This window comes from Hydra viridissima, unplaced genomic scaffold, assembly GCF_058129835.1.
Source record: "Hydra viridissima isolate aposymbiotic clone 2 unplaced genomic scaffold, HvirCarnegie_v1 scaffold_3, whole genome shotgun sequence".
NCBI classification, from domain to species: Eukaryota; Metazoa; Cnidaria; class Hydrozoa; order Anthoathecata; family Hydridae; genus Hydra; species Hydra viridissima.
This window is the reverse complement of record NW_028324302.1, coordinates 16,177,579-16,199,610: the sequence shown is the minus strand read 5'-3', so window position 1 is coordinate 16,199,610 and position 22,032 is coordinate 16,177,579. Positions and strand designations below refer to the sequence as shown.

Sequence of the window (22,032 nt, the reverse complement as noted above, 5' to 3'; positions counted from 1 at the left end):
CTCTGTGTTGAGATATAAAATAATAAAGAAAGTTGAGTATAATCATTTATAAATTATACTCAATTTCTATAGTGCTTGAGCAACCTTTAAACATGAACCAAAATGGAGAGATTTTTGGTGGTTTTGTTATTTTTGATGATTGTCACCATATAAAAGGTTTTAATGTGAACATTTGAACAAAAAATATTTTTAGCGTATTGTGTGAACCACCCTAATATATATATATATATATATATATATATATATATATATATATATATATATATATATATATATATATATATATATATATATATATATATATATATATATATAATCACAATAAATCGCACATAAAACTGGGCGGTAAGAAGTTCGGAGAGTAAAATTATACGGGTTGTCCATTTATGAAAATTGAAGCTGGATTCAACGTTTAACTGTAAATGTAATTTCACTTTAAAAAAATAAAATTATGTACATATTTGAAAAAATATAAATACAAATCGGAGAGTTTTTTAAAATTAACGTTCAAAGTTTTTTTGGTTTCTTATCATGCAAAAAACACGAGGTTGGTGCACTTTATCGTTAGCTAATCGAGGTCACAATTTATTTAACTAGAGGTGAAGAACTTAGTTCTTTCATTTAGCTACGTAATCATCTGGAACTGCTGCATATCGCAAGTCCGGAAGACTTTTTTCAAAACCGTCGTATCCAGCCAAAAAATATGTAACAACAGAACCTTTGCCCTAGAACATGAAAACAGTGGATGAGTCAATTTTTTATTAAAAATTTCAAAATTTTTTCAAAAACATTAAAATTAGCGAATCATCGGCGAGTGATTTTATTGCTTTGAACTAAAGAACGTTGAACAAACTTAAAACGACTTACTTTTAGCAGTACTGGCCCTCTTTCAACCAAATGAAAGCCTCCCAGTTTTAGCAGTATAGTTCGACATTCAGGGCTCACGTGCACACGAAGTGCTAAAAGAGAAATACGGAATTCAATTAATATAAAAACTGAACATAAAAAGTTAAAAATGTTGATGGATAAAAAATGTTCGATTATAAAATGACTTTTAATGATTAATAAAATGAATATTTGAAAGAAGTTCTTTAAAAAAATACACCACCTAATCCAGTGGACTCCATGCGTGAAGCATAATTGACCGTGTCTCCGAACAAGCAATAGCGTGGCATCTTTAAGCCGACTACGCCGGCAACTACAGGACCTAAAAGTGTAAATACTTTAAATAAACAATTTTATTTTACTCAAAATCATCAAGAATGAGGTTTATCAAAGCACCAAAAAGAACCAATCAACTAATCATTATTCAACATTTTCTTTAATAATTTTATTCAAAACTTTGAATCGACGTTTTTTCGCGAATTAAAAAATTTACCCGAATGAATTCCAACTCTAAGTTGAAGTTTACAGTCCGGAAGGTGAGGTATACGAAATGTTGTAGTGGAGCTGAGTAGATCCAATGACATTCGCGCTATTTCCCCTGCATGAGTGTCTATCATCCTATCTGGTAGTCCCGAGACTACCATGTAAGCATCTCCAATCGTTTCTACCTGACAATTGAAAAAGAACTGGAATTTAAAGCATAAGAATTCTCCTTAATTATTTTTTCCGTTAATAAAGAACAAAGTATTAACTTCAAAATCTGTCCTTAAAGATAAATCGAACTGAAATTACAGTGAAATTTAAAACAGCTAATTTTTTTAAAGGATCTTAGGAAAAATTATTCAATTATCGTAAATGTTTGCATGAAATCTTATAATTTTGTATATAAAAAAAATTAAGTTATTGTCAATTCAATTTATTTCAAAAGATATATAAGTTTGTACTTTATTAATTATTAATTTAAAAATTAAACTTTGATGCTTAATTTTTTAAAAACCTTGATGCTTAATTTGTTAAAAACCTCAAAGCTCTTCTTCGATCAATAATAAATTTTTAAAACTTATCGTTGTGAAGAAAGAAAAAAAGGTACCTTATACACACTGTATCTGTCGCAAATGTTATCAAAGCAAGTATACAAATCGTTCAAAAGATCAACCACCTGAAAATGTAATATATATATACACACACACACCTATATCTGTATGTGCATGTATCTTTCAGCCAATTTTAGTGGTACTCAGTTTAATAATCTAAAGTTTTGTAGATTTTTTAAACCTGAAACGGAGTACATTCAGATGCTAGCTTTGTAAATCCAACAATATCACTGAAAAAGATGGTGACCATATCAAAGGACTCTGCTTTTACTGGCTCTCCTTGCTTAAGCTGTTCAGCAACAGACCTGTGCAGACATAAAGACCAAGATATAAGCAGCTCCTTAAAATGTGTTAAAAAGAAGGTACCTTTCAAAACTTTAAAACAAAAAACCTTGGCAACATGCTGTAAAGTAAATTATCAGTCTTTATTTTTTCTTCCTCTAACATAATTGTTCTTTCAGAAACCAGGTCTTCAAGTTGGTTTGTATATTTTTCCATCATGTTCATCATGTTGTCAACTATACTAATGTATCTATCAATATCAATAAAGTAAAGATTGTTAAAAAGCTTTTATTATTTTATTAAACTTTACATTAAAAGGTCAGTGGATTTCCCCCACAACTGGACTTCCTTTTAAAGTAAATAAAACTAATGATAAAAAAAGCATCAAGGTTTGGGAGAAAAATTTTGAAAAATTACAAATTTGAGGGAAAAGAAATTGCGAAAAAGAACATTTTTTTTTACTTTCCACCACACAATTTCAATCTTTTGTTGATTTCATAAAAGTTTGGTCTTAACTCAGGAGAATCATCCCAACACTTTCGCATTAACAATCTATAATCTGTTGTTCCAAGATTTTTATTTACTATAGGTCGAAAAGGGGGGTTTGTTCTTTTTTTCACACGATAAACTTTTTCTAAACAAATGAAAAGATTTTTAAATTTTCAGTTTATAGATAGTAGAAAAAGCATTTAGATTTTTTTTTTTTTTTATTTCAGTTTTTGAAACATTACTTTAGATATGTCAATCAAGGTTAATAATGATTTTACTAAGAAATTAAATTTGTTTATCAATTAGAAATAAATAATTCAAAGAAACCTTTTTTTAAAATCACCTTTAGAGCTTAGATTTGTGAACATTGCAAAAGGCAGGTCTCGGGTGATAATTTCCTGCATTATTATCCCATAGCTATATACATCACCATGTTGTGATCGAGGAAATCTTCTATTTTCAATATGTTCAGGTGCTGTCCATAACAATTCTAGAAATTCAATTTAAAAACTTTCTTAAGAGTTGCAAAATTGAAAACAAATGTGTAATAGGCACCAGTGATTTTAAACTTTCTTAAAAAAATCAATAGTTTCAAGCTGGAGTACCTTTATTAGATCATAAAACAGTTATGCACAAAGTATGAAAGATGTAGTCTTCCCAACTCTCTTATTTTGAGTTGAATTTTAGGTAAATGTTATCAGTGTAAAATATAAACTAGAGTGGGTCATACTTAATGAACTTTTAAAACAGGAATTGGTATAATTTTAAATGGGCATAAGATTTTTTTAATATATTAATATGTAAAATGGAACAATTTTTTGAACAATTTAAATTTGTCTTAGGGATATGTGGGGCATTGAAAGAGATTCATTTTATCCAAAATTCATAGCTGTTTCCTGCATATTTGTAACAAATAAAATTGGTCCATAAATTAACACATTTTACTTTATGTTTATTGAAAAGAATCTTTTTAGACTTTTTTAAACCAAATTGAAGCAAATTGAATTTAATCAACAATATATATTTTTTAACTCTGAAACAAAATATTTATTTAAGCAAATTACAATACACAACCTTATTTTTTTTCAATAGATTTTTTTTTTATTTCTACTTGGAAAGGATAAGGGTATTTTTCTTTTTGAGGCTGATGAACATCCAACTGACTTCAGAAGTCAGTGTCACTGCTCTTTCAACTGTTTGTGGGTGGCACAGAATGTTTGGAGCAGGATTTCTCTAACTATCATTATGCTCAGAAGCTCTTCATTTGATAGTTTTCCTACACAAAGGGGGCTCTAACAGTCTATACCATGCAGGTTTATAAGTTTTGACCATTTTTTATAATTAAAGTTGATAGCTGGAACTACATTTTCCTTTTTAACCCATTCTTGAATTCAGGATTTAGTTTAGGTGCCCTCAATGAAACTCTTACACTTTTTAACGCTGAACCACATCAGACCACATCAGACCAAAGTTTTACTTAATTGCCATTCCAGGAAATGACATTGTTATAAAATTGTGACAGTTTTAATTACAAACATTTTTAGATACCAAAATCAATTAGGGATTGAAATATAGAAAAGTTTCATTTAAAATACTATTATAAGTATTCAATATTTTTATCTTTTACAACTTCTATATCTCTCAAAATGTAGAAAAGCTTAAGTAACACCAATGTTAGTAGCTAGGTCTGTGATGGGAAGATCAGAAGGATTTCTACCATGTAGAGAAGATTGTCTTGTCTTTCTCTTTGTAGCAGGCACTCTTTAAGTCTTTTAATATCTATTATTTTTCTTTTGAAGTAAAAAACTACCCATATCTTTTTAACTATAAAATTAGCAATTGACCACATTTGATGGACATAGAAGAGTATTAAGAATGCTTCTACTTACAACCTTTTCACTTTGTTTACATGTTTGGACTCTCTTTTATGATGCGCTCTAGTTTAAACCCATAAAAAATGACAACTTTAAAGCATTTCATTAAAGCTTGATTTTTTTAAAATTCATTTTAAAAACAAGATAGCTTCTAATTAATTTTAGGAGTCGCTTTTTTCACCACAATTTTTTTTTAAATTCTTGTTTTCTTTTTAATTATTTACTGCAGCTTGAAGTAACAAAATGCTAGAAATTGCTGGTACCTAATGCATATTATGTCTAGAATAATAATGTAACACGAAGCCTATTATACACAAATATTGATTGTTAGAATGAAATTAAAAATATGCAACATCTAGATACACAATTAATTACTATATAATCTAATATAGAAAATCATGTTTATTTTGATACTAAAAAAAAGACAGAAAATATTTATACTGTCATAAATATTATGTTCATCCAATAATGCAACAGTATCTTGGTTTTCTTTGAATTTTATCAAACCGAAATCAGTAATCTTACACGCCCATCGACCATCAATTACACAATTTGATGATGTTAAGTTACCATGAACCTCAATCATTGAATTATGGAGATAATGCATTCCCTAAAATGGAATATACTTCATCAGATAATGAAAAATCTTTAACATTATTTCTTATAAAGGAAATCCTTATTTAGGAGCATTTTCAAATTATAAGTATATTGTGGCAGTGATTTAAACAGCGAATGATGTTAGGAGAAATTTCAAAAAAAAAAAAAAAATTCTTAAAATTCTTAGTAATTGTAATACATACTCTGGCTATGTCAATGGCAATAGACATTTTAAACATCCAGTCTAACTTGATATTTTGATTGAAAAGAACATCCTAAAAAAACTGTTCAATATTTAAAACTACGATCAAATTAATAAATTTTTTATTCTTACATCATTTAATAATAAGTTTAGTAAAAAATTGCTTTAATATTTTTAAAAGAGAAATTTTCTAATTGTCTAAGTTTCATTTTATTAAAATTATTTAAATAAAGTTATTAGTAGTTACATAAAAATTCTTGTAAACAAAAAAAAAAATTGTTTTCATTTAAAAAAAAAAATCCCCCCAAGAAAATCATTTGGAAATTCTTACTTGTAAGCTCCCTTTTTGGCAATACTTGGTCAAAATACAAATATTAGGTGGATCAACACAAGCTCCAATAAATGGATTTATATTTTGATGCTGCACCTCACTAACAGCTTTTAACTCATACAAAATATCTCTTGTCAGCGGCATAGAATTTTTGTGTATCCTCTTAATCGCTACATAGCTGCCCTAATAAAAGAGAATAAAAGTGACTTGATAATAAAATAAAAATGAAAATAAGATAAAATTAAACTTCTGATGGTAAACAAAAAGAGACATTGTGAATTCAAAAAAATTGTTGTCAAAGTTTTTTTGTTAAGTGAGTGTGAATTTAAAGAACACTAATACTAAAAAAATATTGTCTTGAAAGAAATGTGGATATTTAAAGATATTTAATCTAAACTTTAAAAATAAAAACATTTGATCTTGAAATTTAGGCAGTTTGAAAGTGAGTTTACAACAAAGAAGAATTGGTTAGTAATTTTAAAGACTTCACAGATTTATTATAATACCAATCATCAATTGAGTTTATTTTGCGAGTGTTTGATTATGAACTTAAATCATTCAGAGCAGTTGCAGCAATGTGATTGATTTAAGCTCCTATCTGTACTTACCATAGTTGGGGATGAATGAAAACATCAAGGCTAAAATCCAGTGATACTAACAGTGTCAAACATAGGTAAGCCTTAGACTGTAAGAGGTGGTTAGGAACATAGCTATTAGAGGTGGTTAGGAACTATTATCTTTAAAAGTATTATTTGTATTCATTTGAACAAATTTAGGACACCAATTTTTGTTTTACAGTTTTTTTATTTACTGTTTATTCATAGTAAATTCGAAGGATTTTTTTAGTTTGTTTTCTGACGCAAGTGAATTAGAACAGGTGCTAATGGTTAGCCAATTTAAAAGCACTTATAATTTTTATATCTTATTCATGTCTACAACCAGTATTGAAATGGGGTTGATTAAGACACTGCATAATTTTTTTATTTTTACTAAAACTTCAAAAGTATGTGTTGTGGTTAAACAATACAAAAATATAGTTGCCATTATAAATGAATGTATATGGAAATAAAAGTCATTTCTGTGATACATAGATTATGGAAAAATAGTTACTCAACCATCTTCAGCGCTTCCCTCTAAAACAAAAACCCATAAGACTTCAGCTTTAAATACAAAAACCCTTTGAGACAAAAGCCTGCCAGAGAAAAAAATTGTAAAATATACTTTTTTAATTTTTTGAGAAACTAAACTTTTAAAAAAGATAAAATATATTACAAGCTTTTTTAACAAGTAAAAGGTTTCTTAAAATTTATTTAAAATTTTTTATCTCCAGCAGAAGTAAGTAAAAAAATATCTGAAATGAATAGTTTAGTCTAATAAAAAGATTACTATTATTAGTTTCTTCTTATCTAAAATTTTAGCTATAAAGTTCCAGAGAATATACCATTAGTTCTATGTATTTTCTAAAAATTTCGCAATTAAAATTGCAACCATATTATTTTTTTTTAGCCTTTCAATTAATCTCATAGTTGAATGTTTGTAGCCTACTAACTTAAGAAACTACTTATTCTAAACTTCACATAAATTATTTATAGACACATCATCTGCTTTTGCTGCTTCTTTGATATTTTATGCAAATGGTGGAAACATTGGAGGTAAACTGCAAAACTGGTTTGATTCTTAGAATTGCTTGATCAATATAATCAACAAAAGGTTCAAATATAATTGATGTTGCTTGAATCAAAGATTGCGTTTGATTGCTGACAAAATCTAAAGGCAAAGGTGTTACTAGCATACTGCAAAACGATTTGATCTTCTTTTTCATAATTGCTAGCAAGATCAAGTTGATTTTAAGAGATGAAATAGAATTGTTTGGTTTATGTTAAATTATTTAAAAGGACTACCATTTCCCAACCAAATAAAAATTTAAGATAAAAAATTAAGGAAACAGTAAACTATTTTTCCTTGTAACCTTAGAAGTGTCTAATCCCAAGATGAAGCACTCAATCCTGGGTTTTCAGGATTTTAAAAAACCACAGGACCCTAGGATTTTGAGATCTTCAACCCTAGTTATGACATTTCAGTAACTCTCTTGATGAATACTTCCAGCAAGTAAATCCATTTGTTACCTAGCACCTTTGCATATATGTTACCAATACAACAAAAGTTTGGTTTTTTTATAAATCTAATTCATTATAATGATTTAAATATCAAAGTAACTTAAAACACAATTCTAACAAGAACACAAATTTTAAGTAATTTTTACAAAAACAAAAAAAGTATTGTCTTCTTAGTAAAATGAAAAGTTGTGTATAAAGATTAAAATTGAAGATAAATTTGGTCATTGATTCCCTAATCATTTAGATTCCTCTTTATAAAAATTCTCTTTATTTAATAGCAAAAAGAAGATAAAAATGTTGTATACAAATTTGAATGATTTACATCAATATTTGAATGATTATCAGTATTGGAATAATTTATAACAACAAAATATGATTTCACCAAATGTATTTTTTAAGTTAATGAAAAATTTTAACAAATTTATTAAAAATCTAGTGAAAGTAAGTGTAAACAAAGTTATTTTTTAATTACAATAGTAATTTCTCTATTTAGAATCTTGTTACAAGAAAATCAATTAAATTCGAAATAAAAAAAACATTTGAATGAGTGCCATGTTTTATTTTGTTAACATGGCTGAAAAAATTGTCATCAAAAAAATTTTAATACAAGTTTAAAGCAAGCTATATATCTTTATGCTATATAATTAACATAATAAATAACACATTAAAAAAGCTAATTGTGACATGTTAAAGGTTATAAGGATAACCATTGTCTGCATTTTGTAGGAAAGGTGATGTTAGTAAATTATTCTTGAAGATTGATTTGGTATGGCAAGGCAGAAAGGTTTATGATGTATTTGAATGATGTATTTAGAATGGTAATCTATACAATATGTAGCATTTTTCAAGATTGAGTTTAACTTGCATTAACCTTCAGATATTAAATACAACTCAATTAGACATTGTAAACATTTTGTTAAAGAATTTCATTAAGAATTAGTTTTGAAAAATGTTTTAGGATTATTTTATAAAAAAAAAAAAAAAAGAAATTTAAAAGCACTTTTATTTTCAGCAGTCTTATGATTGAACAAATTATGTTTTTTTTGGTAGTCTTGAGTTTGGACAAACAATACTACTATTTGAATTTGAACAAATATATGTACAAAATATTATTTTTAAAAATTTTAATGTTGTTAATTCTATTATGAAATTTATCTTACAAAAAAAGATTTTTCAAAAGAAGTTAGTTAAATGTTCCATAGTTATATGAACATTATAAAATTCAAATTCACATCAAAACAAAATTTGAACTTCATCAGATAATGAAACTTTAACATTAAAAAAATAAACCCACATGGTAAAAAAAACCTCAAAAATTTCTTAACATCAAAAAATTTCAAAAATTAACTTTTATTACAGAAAGGTTAAACCAATTAAAAAATTTTTTTGAAATGCAATATCTGTTAAGCTAAAGGTTTGTTACACACCTGATACACACCTATCTTCCCTAAAGCATCAACAAAACTGTGCAATGTCTGCTTGCTTTCTGTTCTTTCAATCTAAACCCAGTAAGTTTTAATAGTAATTTGAAGGTAAAAACATGTAATGAATTATTTACTTATCTTTGTTTTTACTGATAATTAATTAATAAATTCCAAAAAACAATGCATTACAAACAAATTGATGCTCAGTGGCACACTAAGGATTTATTCTTGGAGAAAGTGGCATGTGATTAACATTTGAAAAAATATTTTATTATGTAATAAAAATTAAACACAATTAGGTTGGTCTATACATATAATAATAGGATACTCACATAAAAAATATTCAAGTTAAATTAAGAAACAGATTTGTTTTTTCAATTACAAAAAAATTTCTTTTATTTTCTTTATTTTGTTTAATTCTTTTTATTAAAAATTTAATGCAGACAAATAGGAAGTTGAATATTATGTCATTTAAGTATAAACGACAAATGTATTGAGTTAAATCTATTAATAAAATTAAAGATAAACACAAATCATATTCAATAAAAAATTGACTTTTTTTTTACATAAAAAAACTAAAGATAATTTTAGTAATCCATTAAAGACAATTAAAGTACTATGAAAGTAATTTTACTGCATAAGTACTTCCAAAGACACTCTGCCATCTGCTACGTCTGGAACTGAACTTTATATCAAAGAAATCAATTCTCCAACTTTGTGATAACAAAGAGGATTCAAATGTGCTCTGCCTAAATTTACACATATTGATTAATATAAAAAGGACACAGCTTTATTTTTCAGAAATTCTTATTTTCTAAAATCTATGTTATATCTCAAGAAATTAGTGGTTTCCTTTGAACAATGGTTTAATATACAGAATAAACTTTTAGACCTTACCGATATTTAAGTATAGCAATAACAACAACCACTATAAGAACAAAGGATGCAAGGATTCCACATAGAATAGGTATCCAAGGATCTAAATTTTATTGCAGTAATTTAGTCAATTTTAACATACAAAATTCTGTGATTTTTTTTTTTCTTAAAACTAATATAAAATAAACAGAAAATCCAAAAAACCTGTTGATGGACAAAGTTCTTCATTAAAACCACAATTCGGTCTTCCAAGAGGAATTTTTTTCACTTTTCCTGGCCAAATAATAGTTTTTTCAGGCAACATCTCCAATTTATCTGAACTGGAATAGTAATTAGCAACTCTTTCATATACACCATTGTTGATATTCCTGAGTTGAAGAGCTGATTGTCGATCTCCAACTTCATTTATTATAACATCTCCTGATGCACCTAAAAAGTTTTAACTGGTCACTTGGTAACTTTAATATTTAATCTCATGTTAAAATTTCCTTATATTGTAAGGAGTCAAATAATGTTTATTTTTCAAACTTGTTTTTCTAAAACTATGCAAAATGACTATTTTCATAATATAAAAAAAACAGGTGAAAAAATATCCTACACCTATATAAATTCATCGCATTAGATTTAAAAATTTGATGCAATGGGTCTATGTAGTGGTGTGTTCAGAACTGACTTTTTAAGTTTATGCATTATTTTTACATAAATTTATGCATTTTATAGAAATTTCGTCTTTTAAAATATATAATCTTTGTCGGCGCTACTCGACTTTCTCCCCCCCCCCCCCCTAATTTTATGATTGATTCTGATAGAGAATTTTATGCTGATTAAGAATCGTATAAAAACATGGGTCTCAAAATCAATGGAAAGTGCTCTAATTCGAAGTCAAAGTTGTAAAAAATCCCACTAAAAACCCTAATATTCGCCATTTTGAAAATATTAAGTTAATGATCTTTTAGCTGACAAAAGCAAATTATTAATAGCATGGTTTTTACGTTAAAAAATTCGTTAAAGTATGTTTATCTTGCACAATTTTTTGTGGCAAAGAAAATAACCGTTTTTTGATTTATTAGAGAATAAACTATATTGCAAGTCATGTACTTTTGTAATAAAATTTAAAAAAGAATTTAACAGTTTTGTTTCCTAAAAGAAGAACTTTTGAAACTCAGTTCATTGTTGTTCTATCACATGTAAAATTTAGAAAACGTAACCTTCAAACCGTTTTTTTTAATAAAAAAAACCAGCGTACGATACAATAATAATTATTCATCAATTTTTCTACATTATCACATTCTACGTTCAACCTTTATTTGAAATCTTCTATTAATTTCATTTCGTTATAACACTTTCGTTACAATACTTTAAAAAAAAAAATTATAAGGCTTATGGAAACCAGGTCTGTTTATTGCGCAATAAAACGGTAATTAATTTTCGTTAAAAATGAAAGCGTTTTGAAAAAAAATGGCGAATATTAGGGTTTTTAGTGGGATTTTTTACAACTTTGACTTCGAATTAGAGCACTTTCCATTGATTTTGAGACCCAAGTTTTTATACGATTCTTAATCAGCATAAAATTCTCTATCAGAATCAATCATAAAATTAGGGGGGGGGGAGAAAGTCGAGTAGCGCCATCTTTGTCTTTAACTGATTTTTGGACTGGCATATTTGAGCTTTTTTGTATATTTAGCAAGCTTAACACAGATTATTCCTAAAGTATTCTCACATTTGTGCAACTTTTGGAGAATTTGAAATTTTATTGAAGTGATGTTTTTAAAAAAGGAAAAAATTTACATTTGCGATCAAAATAGACTTTCTTATCACTTGGAAAATGTGACTTATTGTGAATATAGTTACAAAATCTTTACAAAACTAGTTTTTGATTGGTAAGAAAACTTTTTCTTTTAGGAAATCTTGAATAAGCGTGAATTTCCCGCCTAAAGGCGCATAGACGAGATCTTTAAATGTAAAAAGTCTCAAAGGAAACTTCTTCAGTGACATCATAATTACGAACTTGCTTCATTCGACAATACTCAAAATATGAGGTTATCAGAATAATGAGGAGACTTGAAATTCTCAGGTAAGAGTTCTTTGGATTGAAACCTCAGAGTCAGTGTATATGCTCTTAACAAAATAATTTTTCGGCAAAAATCTCAAATCAACGGCTTCGTCAATGGATCCCCCCCCCCTACCCCCTACCCTCTTTCCCCAACTATTTGAAATCCTAGGTTGACAAGTAAAACTCATTAAGTACAGTTTTATGGGAAATTGACTTTTATACACTATGATGCATATTAATAACATATTGCAAGAAAAAGTCATGAAGTGCGTAAATCAATCTGAAATAGTTGTATTTTATCTAGAGATATCACATTGATATCTCGATAAATGGAATTTTAATAAAGTAAACTAACTAAAATTTGATTATCTCAAGTTAGCTGCAGTGTCACTTAATGAGTTTTACTTGTTAATAGACGAAATAGACTCACGCTCATGATTTAAGAACATACATTAAATATTATTTTTCAAACAAAAAAAAAAAAAAAAAAACGGTCAGGAAAGTCCTTTGGTGATTTCTGCAGACAATAAAATTTTCTATTCACGCCTCTCCTACCTAAACTTCCCGAAAGTTGTCTGTTTAAAAGAAACTTTATTTCACTCATAATAATTGAAATGTTTGTGAAAATAAATTTGACACTTGACAAAGTTAAAAATTAAAATCTACCTTTAAAACTCATGTTCATCATGTTGTCAACAATTGCTCTGCCATCATTAATCGATTGATTTCTACTGATTGTTTTGTTTAACGCATGAGCATACAGAAGTGCCGCATCATAGAGGAGTGCTGCATATATCTCCACCTAATTGCCAACACAAACCAATTATAACTATTTAACATTTTTTATTGTTTTCTTAAATACCCCATTATCTTAGATATCAAATTTAAACTTATATTCAACAAGGAGTTGCTATTTGTTGGTTTATATCCGAGGAGGCATTTATCTGGGTGCACTTAAAAGCGGGGAATATTCTCCGTTTAAAATGTGTTTTGATATTTCTAAAATGAATGAAGGTGATTTTTACTAAATATTTACCATAATTTGTTAAACTTTGTTTGCCGAGATTCTGGACAGGATGATTTTTAACCGAGAGAATAGATATCAGAATGAATCAATACTTAAAACCAATCTTTTGATAAAAAAAAAGTTTCTATTGAAATTCCTAAAGTATTTAAATAAAAAAAAAACAGACCCCCTGGTAAAATGAAGAAATTTTCATTGGTGTTTAGGAAAGTTTTGGGAAAAATAATAATTTCAGTTGTGACATCATTTTAAACGAATCAGTTTCAATGAAGGTGATTCGTGTAATATTCGTATCAATGAAGGTGGTTCTTGTAATATTCGTTTCAATGAAGGTGATTCGTGTAATAATAATGAAAATATTATTTAAATGAGTATAGTATGACTTAATCGTTGTTGGTAAGTAAAAGGTATAGAGAACTAAAGCTAGTGAGAGAATCATGTGTACTAAATTGTAGATAACATTGAACTTTACATTTAAAACAATCGTTGTAGATGACATTAAACTCCATTCATAGAACACAACTTTGTTTTACTTAGTGACCAATAGAAATATGTAACGGCTTTGTTTAAGCATTGTGATTTTAAAGTTGAATTCATTGAACTCATTGAATTCATTGTCTTCAATGAATTCAATGAAATCAACCAATTTCCATTTTTACTATGTCAAACTAGAAGTTTTCAATAAATAAAAGCTACCTGTTCGTTTGGTGACATAGTACGACTAAATGGTGGATTCTCCATTTCCTTGCGCACAAGCTGAGAAAAATTATGGTAACTCTCATCGTTTGGGACAAAAAGACTTATATCCAGTATACCATCAAGAGCTTCGCACACTTCTGGATCAATTGCTACCGCAGTAGGATATTCGCTTGAACAACCATCAAGCAGAAGTTCGTAGGATATAAACACAAAGCCTTCGCTCTTCATATTTAGACGTTTAGCTTCAACCATCACTCTTCGAACCACGGATGTGTATCCACCAAGGAGAAAAACTACACAAATATTGCTTTTATTATATTAGGGGTATTTTTATATCGGAGATGATGACAGAGATATTTTATGACAGAGATATTTTTGGTTTTATATGAAATTTAAAAAAATTAAGTGCAAAAGTGAAATAATTGATAAATATTAATAAGCACATGTTAAAAAAGAGGTCTCTTTAATGAAAGTTTACTCCTAATCAAATTAAATTAAATCGTTTTTTTTTTAAATATCCATTGTTTTTGCATGCATATGACGTATTTGACCATTGAAAAGCACATTTCAAAAAATCATACAAAAATCTTACGCACAAGCTGTGTTACAAAAAAAAAAATCACAATCACACACGTACACGCTTACACACGTACACACTTACACACGTACACACGTACACACTTACTGTGTGACTTTTTTCGTGCTGCCAACAAACTTTGCTGAAGAAATGCATCGCTTACAAACTGTTCGTCAAATGTTTCGAAATAAGAAAGTTCTAATTCTTTGACATGTTCTATACCTTTCCTTACACCGTTCATGATATCCATCCAAATACCAGAAGAAGGTGTAATGATGGATATTTTTTTCCAATTAAAATGTAACATCAGTTTAACAATCACTCTTCCAGAATCTCCATAAACGCCAACGGTTCGCGCAAAATTTGGATAAACTTTCCTCTGTGAAAGATAAGATGCAGCACACCCGTATGATACCATTGGGATATTCCAATGTTCAGCTAAGATTGCAGCTAGTTTGCAGCCGTCACTACATGCTGGGCCTATTATTGCATTTACCTTTTCTAAAAGATACAAGTCAACTATGGCTTTCAAAGCACCTTTCTCATTGCATTTACTATTGTTCCAAACGAATGATACATTATATCCTTTTAGTAACGAAGAATCTTTGTTTATATCTTTGACCGCTATTGATATACCAGATGCAAATCTATGGGCAACATTCCATTCTCCGCCTGACCACGGGAGAGCTACTCCTAATTTAATACTCTGTAAAGTGCCGGAAAGGCAAACGACTTTTAATATAGTTATTAGAAAGCATATATATAAAACAGTATGACTTTTACAAGCAAAGTTAATACATTGTGACATCGTATAATCTGCAAATGTAATGCCATTAAATCTACATGTCTTAAACACAGCAAAATTGTAATTTGCTCTATCGCAGTAAACTCTTTTTAAAATGGAACATTTAATCTAACTAAAATAAGATTATACGATTTTTTTTCTCATATAATATATCTAATTACATTTTACACGGATGACGAAAGTTGTTCACAAAACGGATCGAGGATTTTGTTTCATTAACGCTGTCCTAAGTATGTTTTAGAGAAAACCACGGTATTTTTTTGTATTGTTAGTGCTCTGTTGTTTGCAAAGTTAATCAGCTTAATCAGAAAGGTAGTTTTTTCTCACTGAACTTTTGTAAGAGTTATTTTCATAGCGAAATATACTGATATTTTCATAGATTTGTTTGGAAAAAGGAACAGTTATCCACGATGTTATTTATATTTTATATTTTCTTATGCTTTTATCTCAATTAAGTCACCTTTCTTTAAAGTAAAGTTTTAGGGCATGTAGGGTCTTTTTTTTAATTTTAAGCATTTTTTTATTATGTTTTCTTATGTCTTTTTTATATTCTAGACATTTTTTTTAACTTTTTTTCCTCAGGCAGTTTCTTTTCTTTTTTAATAAGAAAATTAAGCTGACGCGCATTTAAAATATGTCTTCTAATACCAATAAGTACACGCTCTCAAAAATCGCATAAAAGATTGTGCTGATAAGAAAAAAAGCGAGTTCGCAACATATTTTTATAATCAAAGTCAATGTTCCAAAAGCGACAAAATAGACGTCCGAATGTTACTCGAAACACGGATATGAAAAGAAACAAAGCTATGACGAACGCGTAATACAATTCTATTTGATTTTCAATCTCCCAAGTGGAAATAGAAGCGACTTCTTTTTTAAGATTTTTAAGACATTCCTTGTGATAAGAAGAAACGTTGTTGATAATGATAACGGCTTAGAACTTTTAATTGCCAACTCGAGGTTAATTAAACTATCATACAAGTTTGCATTCTCGGTTTTTTTTCATTTTTTTTTCATCCTTTTAGTATTTATGCTATATATATATATATATATATATATATATATATATATATATATATATATATATATATATATATATATATATATATATATATATATATATATATATATATATATATATATATATATATATATAGGCGAAACAATTTAGATAAATCGTTTAAAAATGAGCAAGGCTTTTTACACAATAATCTTTTTCGTTTGAGTGTGTACGGATAAATGATAATCTGATGTAAATATTTGAATCCAAAAGGAATTCTATTTATTGTTTGTTCGTAATTAGTGTTTCCAGTGAAAAAAAAAGGTTCATCTATGGAGGAGAAAAAAGACAAGTATCTTTAGGTGAAAAAAGGTCAAAGATTCTTATTTATATTAAATAAAACATACGATGGTTCCAGAAGTATAAATACAAACACTTGAAAAACACTTGAAAGGGTAAGTAAAAAAGTTAAAATCAAAAAAACAACTCGAAAAAAAGGTTCATTGATAGTTTAATCCTGATGTTTTGAATTATTTTAAACCGACTACTTTAAATTAATCAATGGTACATTAAACTCCATTTTTATCATGATGTTTTTCGATGTTTAAGATTAAAGCGCTAAGCTTGTTAATAGGTTTGTGTAAGAATTTTTTCATTAACTATTTTTTAATTACTTATTAGTTCTATTTATGTTTTAAAATTATTTTAAACTTTCAATTTTTATTCTATCAAAAGCATCGTTGCAATTTTTTATTATATAAGGTATTTAAAGGCAAAAATAAATATTTGATTGGTCTAAAATTCATTTAAAATTCAAAACAGAGCCTTATTTTTGATCGAAAGTGAATTTATTGAAAAATGAATTGCTTCTCATGTCTTAAGATGTAATGAGTTTAAATATTTACCGGGTTAGTACTAAAACAACTATTTCTAAAATAAATAAAAATAAATGTTTTCTTTTTTTTTTTTTTTTTCTTGAGTTGGCTAATGAAGGCAAATTTTGTTTTAACAACTTTATTTTCATGCTTAATTACGGATTTCGATATTTGATACGTAAAACAGATATTAAAACAGAGTTTAGCGAGTAATAAAAAAAAAAATAAATAAATATAAAAAATGATAAGGATGTGAAATTAAGTGAAACCGTTGTAAGTCTCTTTTTAACAGAAAGGATAAACCGTTTGAAAGGAAAAATGTTTTTAAGTCTTTAAAGTTTTTACGCGTGAACAGCAAAGACATAAAACAAGATCTTGCTCACTTCACGCGTAAAGTGAGCAAGACGTTGTTCTAAGTCTCAAAAAATTCTCTTCGAAATGCAAATTTTTGCTTTTCTCAAAGTGCAACTTTTTAAAGTTTTCATAATTTCAACTGGTTATATAAACGATAGGACCTAAATCTGTGAAGTTAAAAATAGCATTCCGCTTATGTTCGCGAACTTTGAAATCAGTACCGATATAGTAACTTTTAAATATATTTACTGTTTTTCGTTAGAGCGATATTTTAAGTCGACTATTCTGATAAAATACCGAAAAAATGACTTATGATTACAATCCTGCTGATTTTAGAGATATTTATAAAATAGAGGCGTGTGTTATGTCGCAATTTGTATGAAAGTCAAAATTTGTAACACCAATCAGGAATATTTAATAAATCTTTCGCAACTCATAACAAACTGAGTAGAAAACGATAAGAACTGCCAAATACAGCCCTCGTTATTTTATTAACAAAGCATTACGACTGAGCTAATTCTACGATTTGCGTTTTATTGGCGGATCAAGTTGACCGGTGTATATTTTAAATTATACTTGTTATTTAGTTTTTAATAATTTATTATTTACATTATTACACTTTAATATTCCTTATTTTGATTATTATTATCATTATTGTTATTATTATTATTATTATTATTATTATTATTATTATTATTATTATTATTATTATTATTATTATTATTATTATTATTATTATTATTATTATTATTATTATCATTATCATTATTGTTATTATTATCATTATTATTACTATTATTATCACTATTATTACTATCACTATTATTATTATCACTATTATTACTATCATTATTATTATTATCATTATTATTACTATTATTATCACTATTATTACTATCACTATTATTATTATCACTATTATTATTATCATTATTATTTTGAGACATTCTCAGTGTCACACACAACGTTAATGTGCAGAAACTGATAGTTTTTAAGTTTGATTAAAACTTCAAAAGGCAGACAAAACTTACAAGCAAACTTTGTCAAGTCAAACTTCAATTGCTTTCGATCGTTTGAATCATGTCTAATTTTTGATTAACCAATCAACAATTATAATTGCTTTGGTCTTTTTGTCTATACTTTTTCGTTTTTGTTTCTTGAAGCATCTTGGAAGGAATATTTGCCGAGGTTCTCTGTGTTTATTTTTGACATGACAAATAATTGTTGAAGTACTGCCACAGTTTATCTTGTACAATTTAATTTAAATTTTGCTGTTGGCTTCAAATCTATTTAGTTTTTTAAATAATTTTCTAATGCCACTTTCTTTTGGCATTCTCAATCTGAAAAATATAAATATTCAATATAAATAAATCTACATGTAAACTTGATTTTGAACGAATGTAAATACCTTATTTTAAATACAGGTTGTTGCATCCTAAAAACTACGCGAAGGTAAGAGAGTCTAGAATTTTTTTCTAAGAACAGACAACAAACTTTTTTTTTACTGGTTTTGAAAGATATCTCTAAATGGGGTTATACGTGGTAGGTGTGGTTTTTTAAGTCTCGCATCTATTCTTTTACAAGAAAGTTAATCATATTAAAAGCCAGATGATCTAATTGGTCCATAATTTTTAAACAGATTTGTTGCTAAGGTTTGTTATGATATATTTCTCTTAGGATGATTATTTTACGGCTAATTTAAGTTTTGCAGACCACTTCTATATACAACAAAAACCACGTCTTCCCAAAAGTCACGTGGGTTTTTTAAAGATGTTGAAAAAATTTTAGCAGTGTCTGTTTGTCATCCACAAAAAAAAAATGAACATAGCTGACAGGAAAAATTTTTTTCTTCAAATCTTCTCCAGACACCATGAGAGTGATGCAACTTCAAAAGGGAGAAAGCTTCTACATTTGCAGATTTTAGCTCAATAAAAGAGAACCATTTTTGTTTCTAGAATATGAGAATGGTGGATAACAAAAGACTGATTAAGTAATTCAGCAAGCGGTGAGTATAATTTATAATACTCTAAGTGTTAAGTTTATGCAACAAGCCATGTTCAAAAGATCTAAGAAAGGTTTGAAACCAGAAGCTTTGTATTGGTATGACAAGTTCTATCAAACGAATTATTGATGAGTCACTCAAACACATGGATCAATTAAAGCCAAATAAGTGATAAATGTTGGAAAAGAAACAATTAGAAAAAAGAAAACTCCACCTAACAAAAGCAAAATAACAAAGAAAAGAAAGAAAAAACAAAGAAATCCAATGAAAACTCATGTGTATTTGCAAAAAATAAATCAGAAATGTAATGCCATTGGATTCAAGCATTGTTCGTTCTGTCTTCAAGTTTTAAATGTGTAAAGTTGATGGCAGGAAGCCTACGATGATCTTACGTGCAGCAATGACTGCTATGGAACTAAGAAGGTTCCACAGAAGGGAATTAAGTTAGATGTTCCCTAATATAAAGCAATTGCTGAACATTTCAACATTTTTATGCACATAACGAAGAAAAATATTCTTTAATATATATTCATAGTGTTTACTGATGTCTGTTGTGTGTTCAGATACATTCCTGATCATAATTAAGAAGCAGAGTTGTTGTTTTCAAATCTAGATTGTTTTGATCTACGAGAAATTATAATTTTTGGTTCTTAAAATGTAATTAACTTGTGTTTATTAAAATAATAAAATTGCCATAATAGTATACTTGGTTTTAAGAGATTTCTAAGTTACAAATCTATTTAGGGGAGATTCGCGTACAGATTTTTGCAACGATCACATCATTTCGATTTACTTCCTGTAAAATTCCATCAAGTAAAAGAGCTTTAAATCAGTGGCCCTATGTATAATGCCCTCACTTCTAATTGTACCTAGGCTACTAGCTAGTATACCAAGTTATAGAAACAAAGTTTTTGCTCTTAAACAATCTAAAATGATAATGATAAATATATTAGAAAACATTTTGTACGATTCAATCACATTTGAAGTTCCAAACTTTAACATAACCATCCCATGTAAATAGCATCCAGCTGAAAAAAATATGTGACTAAAGCAAAATAATGTCATTTTCTTTTACATATTACAAAAAGCATTTTAAAAGATAAAAACCATAAAGACTATGACCATAGATGTGCTTTAAGACACGGGCCTAGGTACAAGGACAATGAATGGCCGTTTGCACAAGACTAGATAACCTCATACAAAACAAAACCTATTAAAAAACCCAAGCTGAGGGGAGACTTAGCTAATCCCGGTATTAGTAGTTATTGTTTAAAACAAAACTATTTACTTGAGCAACTAAAAAAATATTTTACTTGTAAAACCATAAAAGAGATAAGAAACAAGTTTTTACTTCAGACTATTGAAAAATGTTTTCTGGTTATAACTTGCGGTGGCAACGTACTCCGAGATTTAAGATAAGATAAAAAAAAAAAGCTGGCTAGGTTGCGTAACATAAAACTTGATATTTTCTAAATAAAGTGGGAGGCCTTATGTACAAAATGACTCTTGGTACACGAATCTTCCCTAAATTATAAGGATCGATTTTTTGAATTTATTTTAAACAACTTTTTTTTAATAAATTGGTTATATAAGCTTTTATTAACATGAGGTTGGCCAGAAGTTTCCTTACAATAATAAAAACATACACAGTGATGAAGGTTTGTTGAATGGAAGATTTAACATCAACAATTAGATACGCATTTTTCGAGCAACATCATCATCAAAGCCATTAAGGTGAAAATGTGCTTCATACTAAGCGATGAAGCACATTTTTACCTTGATGGCTTTGGTAATCGTCAAAACGGCTGCATTTGGGGTTCTTAGAACCTACATGTGACTTTTAAAAAAAATACATCCACAACGTATCACTGTGTGGTGAGGATTTAGGGCTGGAGGCATTATTGCACCATATTTCTTTAAAAATGAGGCTGGTCAAGCAGTGACTGTTACTGGTGCTCGATATCACGACATTGTAACATGATAACAGATTTTTTTTTCTGCCTTTATTGGATAATATTGATCTGGACGACATGTGGTTTCCACAAGACCGTGCCACATATCATGCAGCCAGTGAAACAATTCAGTTACTGCATGAGACATTTCCTGGTCGTGTACTCTCTCGTTTTGGTGATCAGAATTGACCCCCTAGATCGTGTAATTTGACACCATGGATTTCCTTTTATGGGATTATTTGAAGTTAAAGGTCTAAGCCAACAAGCCTACAAGCACCCTTGCATTGAAGGAGGAAATCCATTGCTGCATCAACGAAATTCAGTTTGGTTTTTTACCAGCTGGGCATTAGGTACCTAAGAGACGCTCATCATGTCGTAACCCACAGGTCTATAGTTTTAGGATAAATCAACAGAAAAAAACGATAAAATTGATAAATAATAAAATTTTTAAAGACATGGCTTGCTTAAATAGATATTGTGTACATTTGGATCATTTTTTTTAGATTTTAAGATTACTTGT

The 22,032-nt window shown here is 28.2% G+C and overlaps 1 protein-coding gene across 2 annotated transcripts; it reads right to left on the bottom strand.

The window, feature by feature from the left end:
- Positions 1–404: 404 nt before the first annotated feature.
- On the bottom strand, positions 405–15,543 carry LOC145180715 (atrial natriuretic peptide receptor 1-like). 2 transcript variants are annotated; one of them, XR_016451259.1, is made up of 19 exons: positions 14,633–15,543; positions 13,945–14,240; positions 12,891–13,026; positions 10,376–10,600; positions 10,193–10,274; positions 9,930–10,044; positions 9,299–9,370; positions 5,755–5,937; positions 5,425–5,505; positions 5,066–5,234; positions 3,094–3,240; positions 2,724–2,895; positions 2,371–2,511; positions 2,161–2,284; positions 1,976–2,044; positions 1,379–1,553; positions 1,109–1,207; positions 868–959; positions 405–725 (listed from the first exon to the last, which is right to left on the bottom strand). XR_016451259.1 is itself a non-coding variant. In XM_090083420.1 (19 exons), exons 1-19 carry the CDS (start codon positions 15,330–15,332, stop codon positions 618–620), a joined length of 3,177 nt encoding a protein of 1,058 aa, XP_089939546.1. In that variant the 5' UTR covers positions 15,333–15,543; the 3' UTR covers positions 405–617. The 2 variants fall into 2 exon arrangements, 1 of the variants encoding a protein (XP_089939546.1); XM_090083420.1 differs by having other exon boundaries at positions 5,425–5,496.
- Positions 15,544–22,032: the final 6,489 nt, after the last annotated feature.

Excerpts from the sequence above, each read along its gene's own strand:
- LOC145180715 (XM_090083420.1), bottom strand. The coding sequence starts at position 15,332 with ATGTCACAATGTATTAACTTTGCTTGTAAAAGTCATACTGTTTTATAT. Across the intron at positions 5,235-5,424 it reads TTGCCATTGACATAGCCAGA|GGAATGCATTATCTCCATAA; the intron begins GTATGTATTACA and ends ATTCCATTTTAG. Across the intron at positions 1,554-1,975 it reads ACAGATACAGTGTGTATAAG|GTAGAAACGATTGGAGATGC; the intron begins GTACCTTTTTTT and ends TTCAATTGTCAG.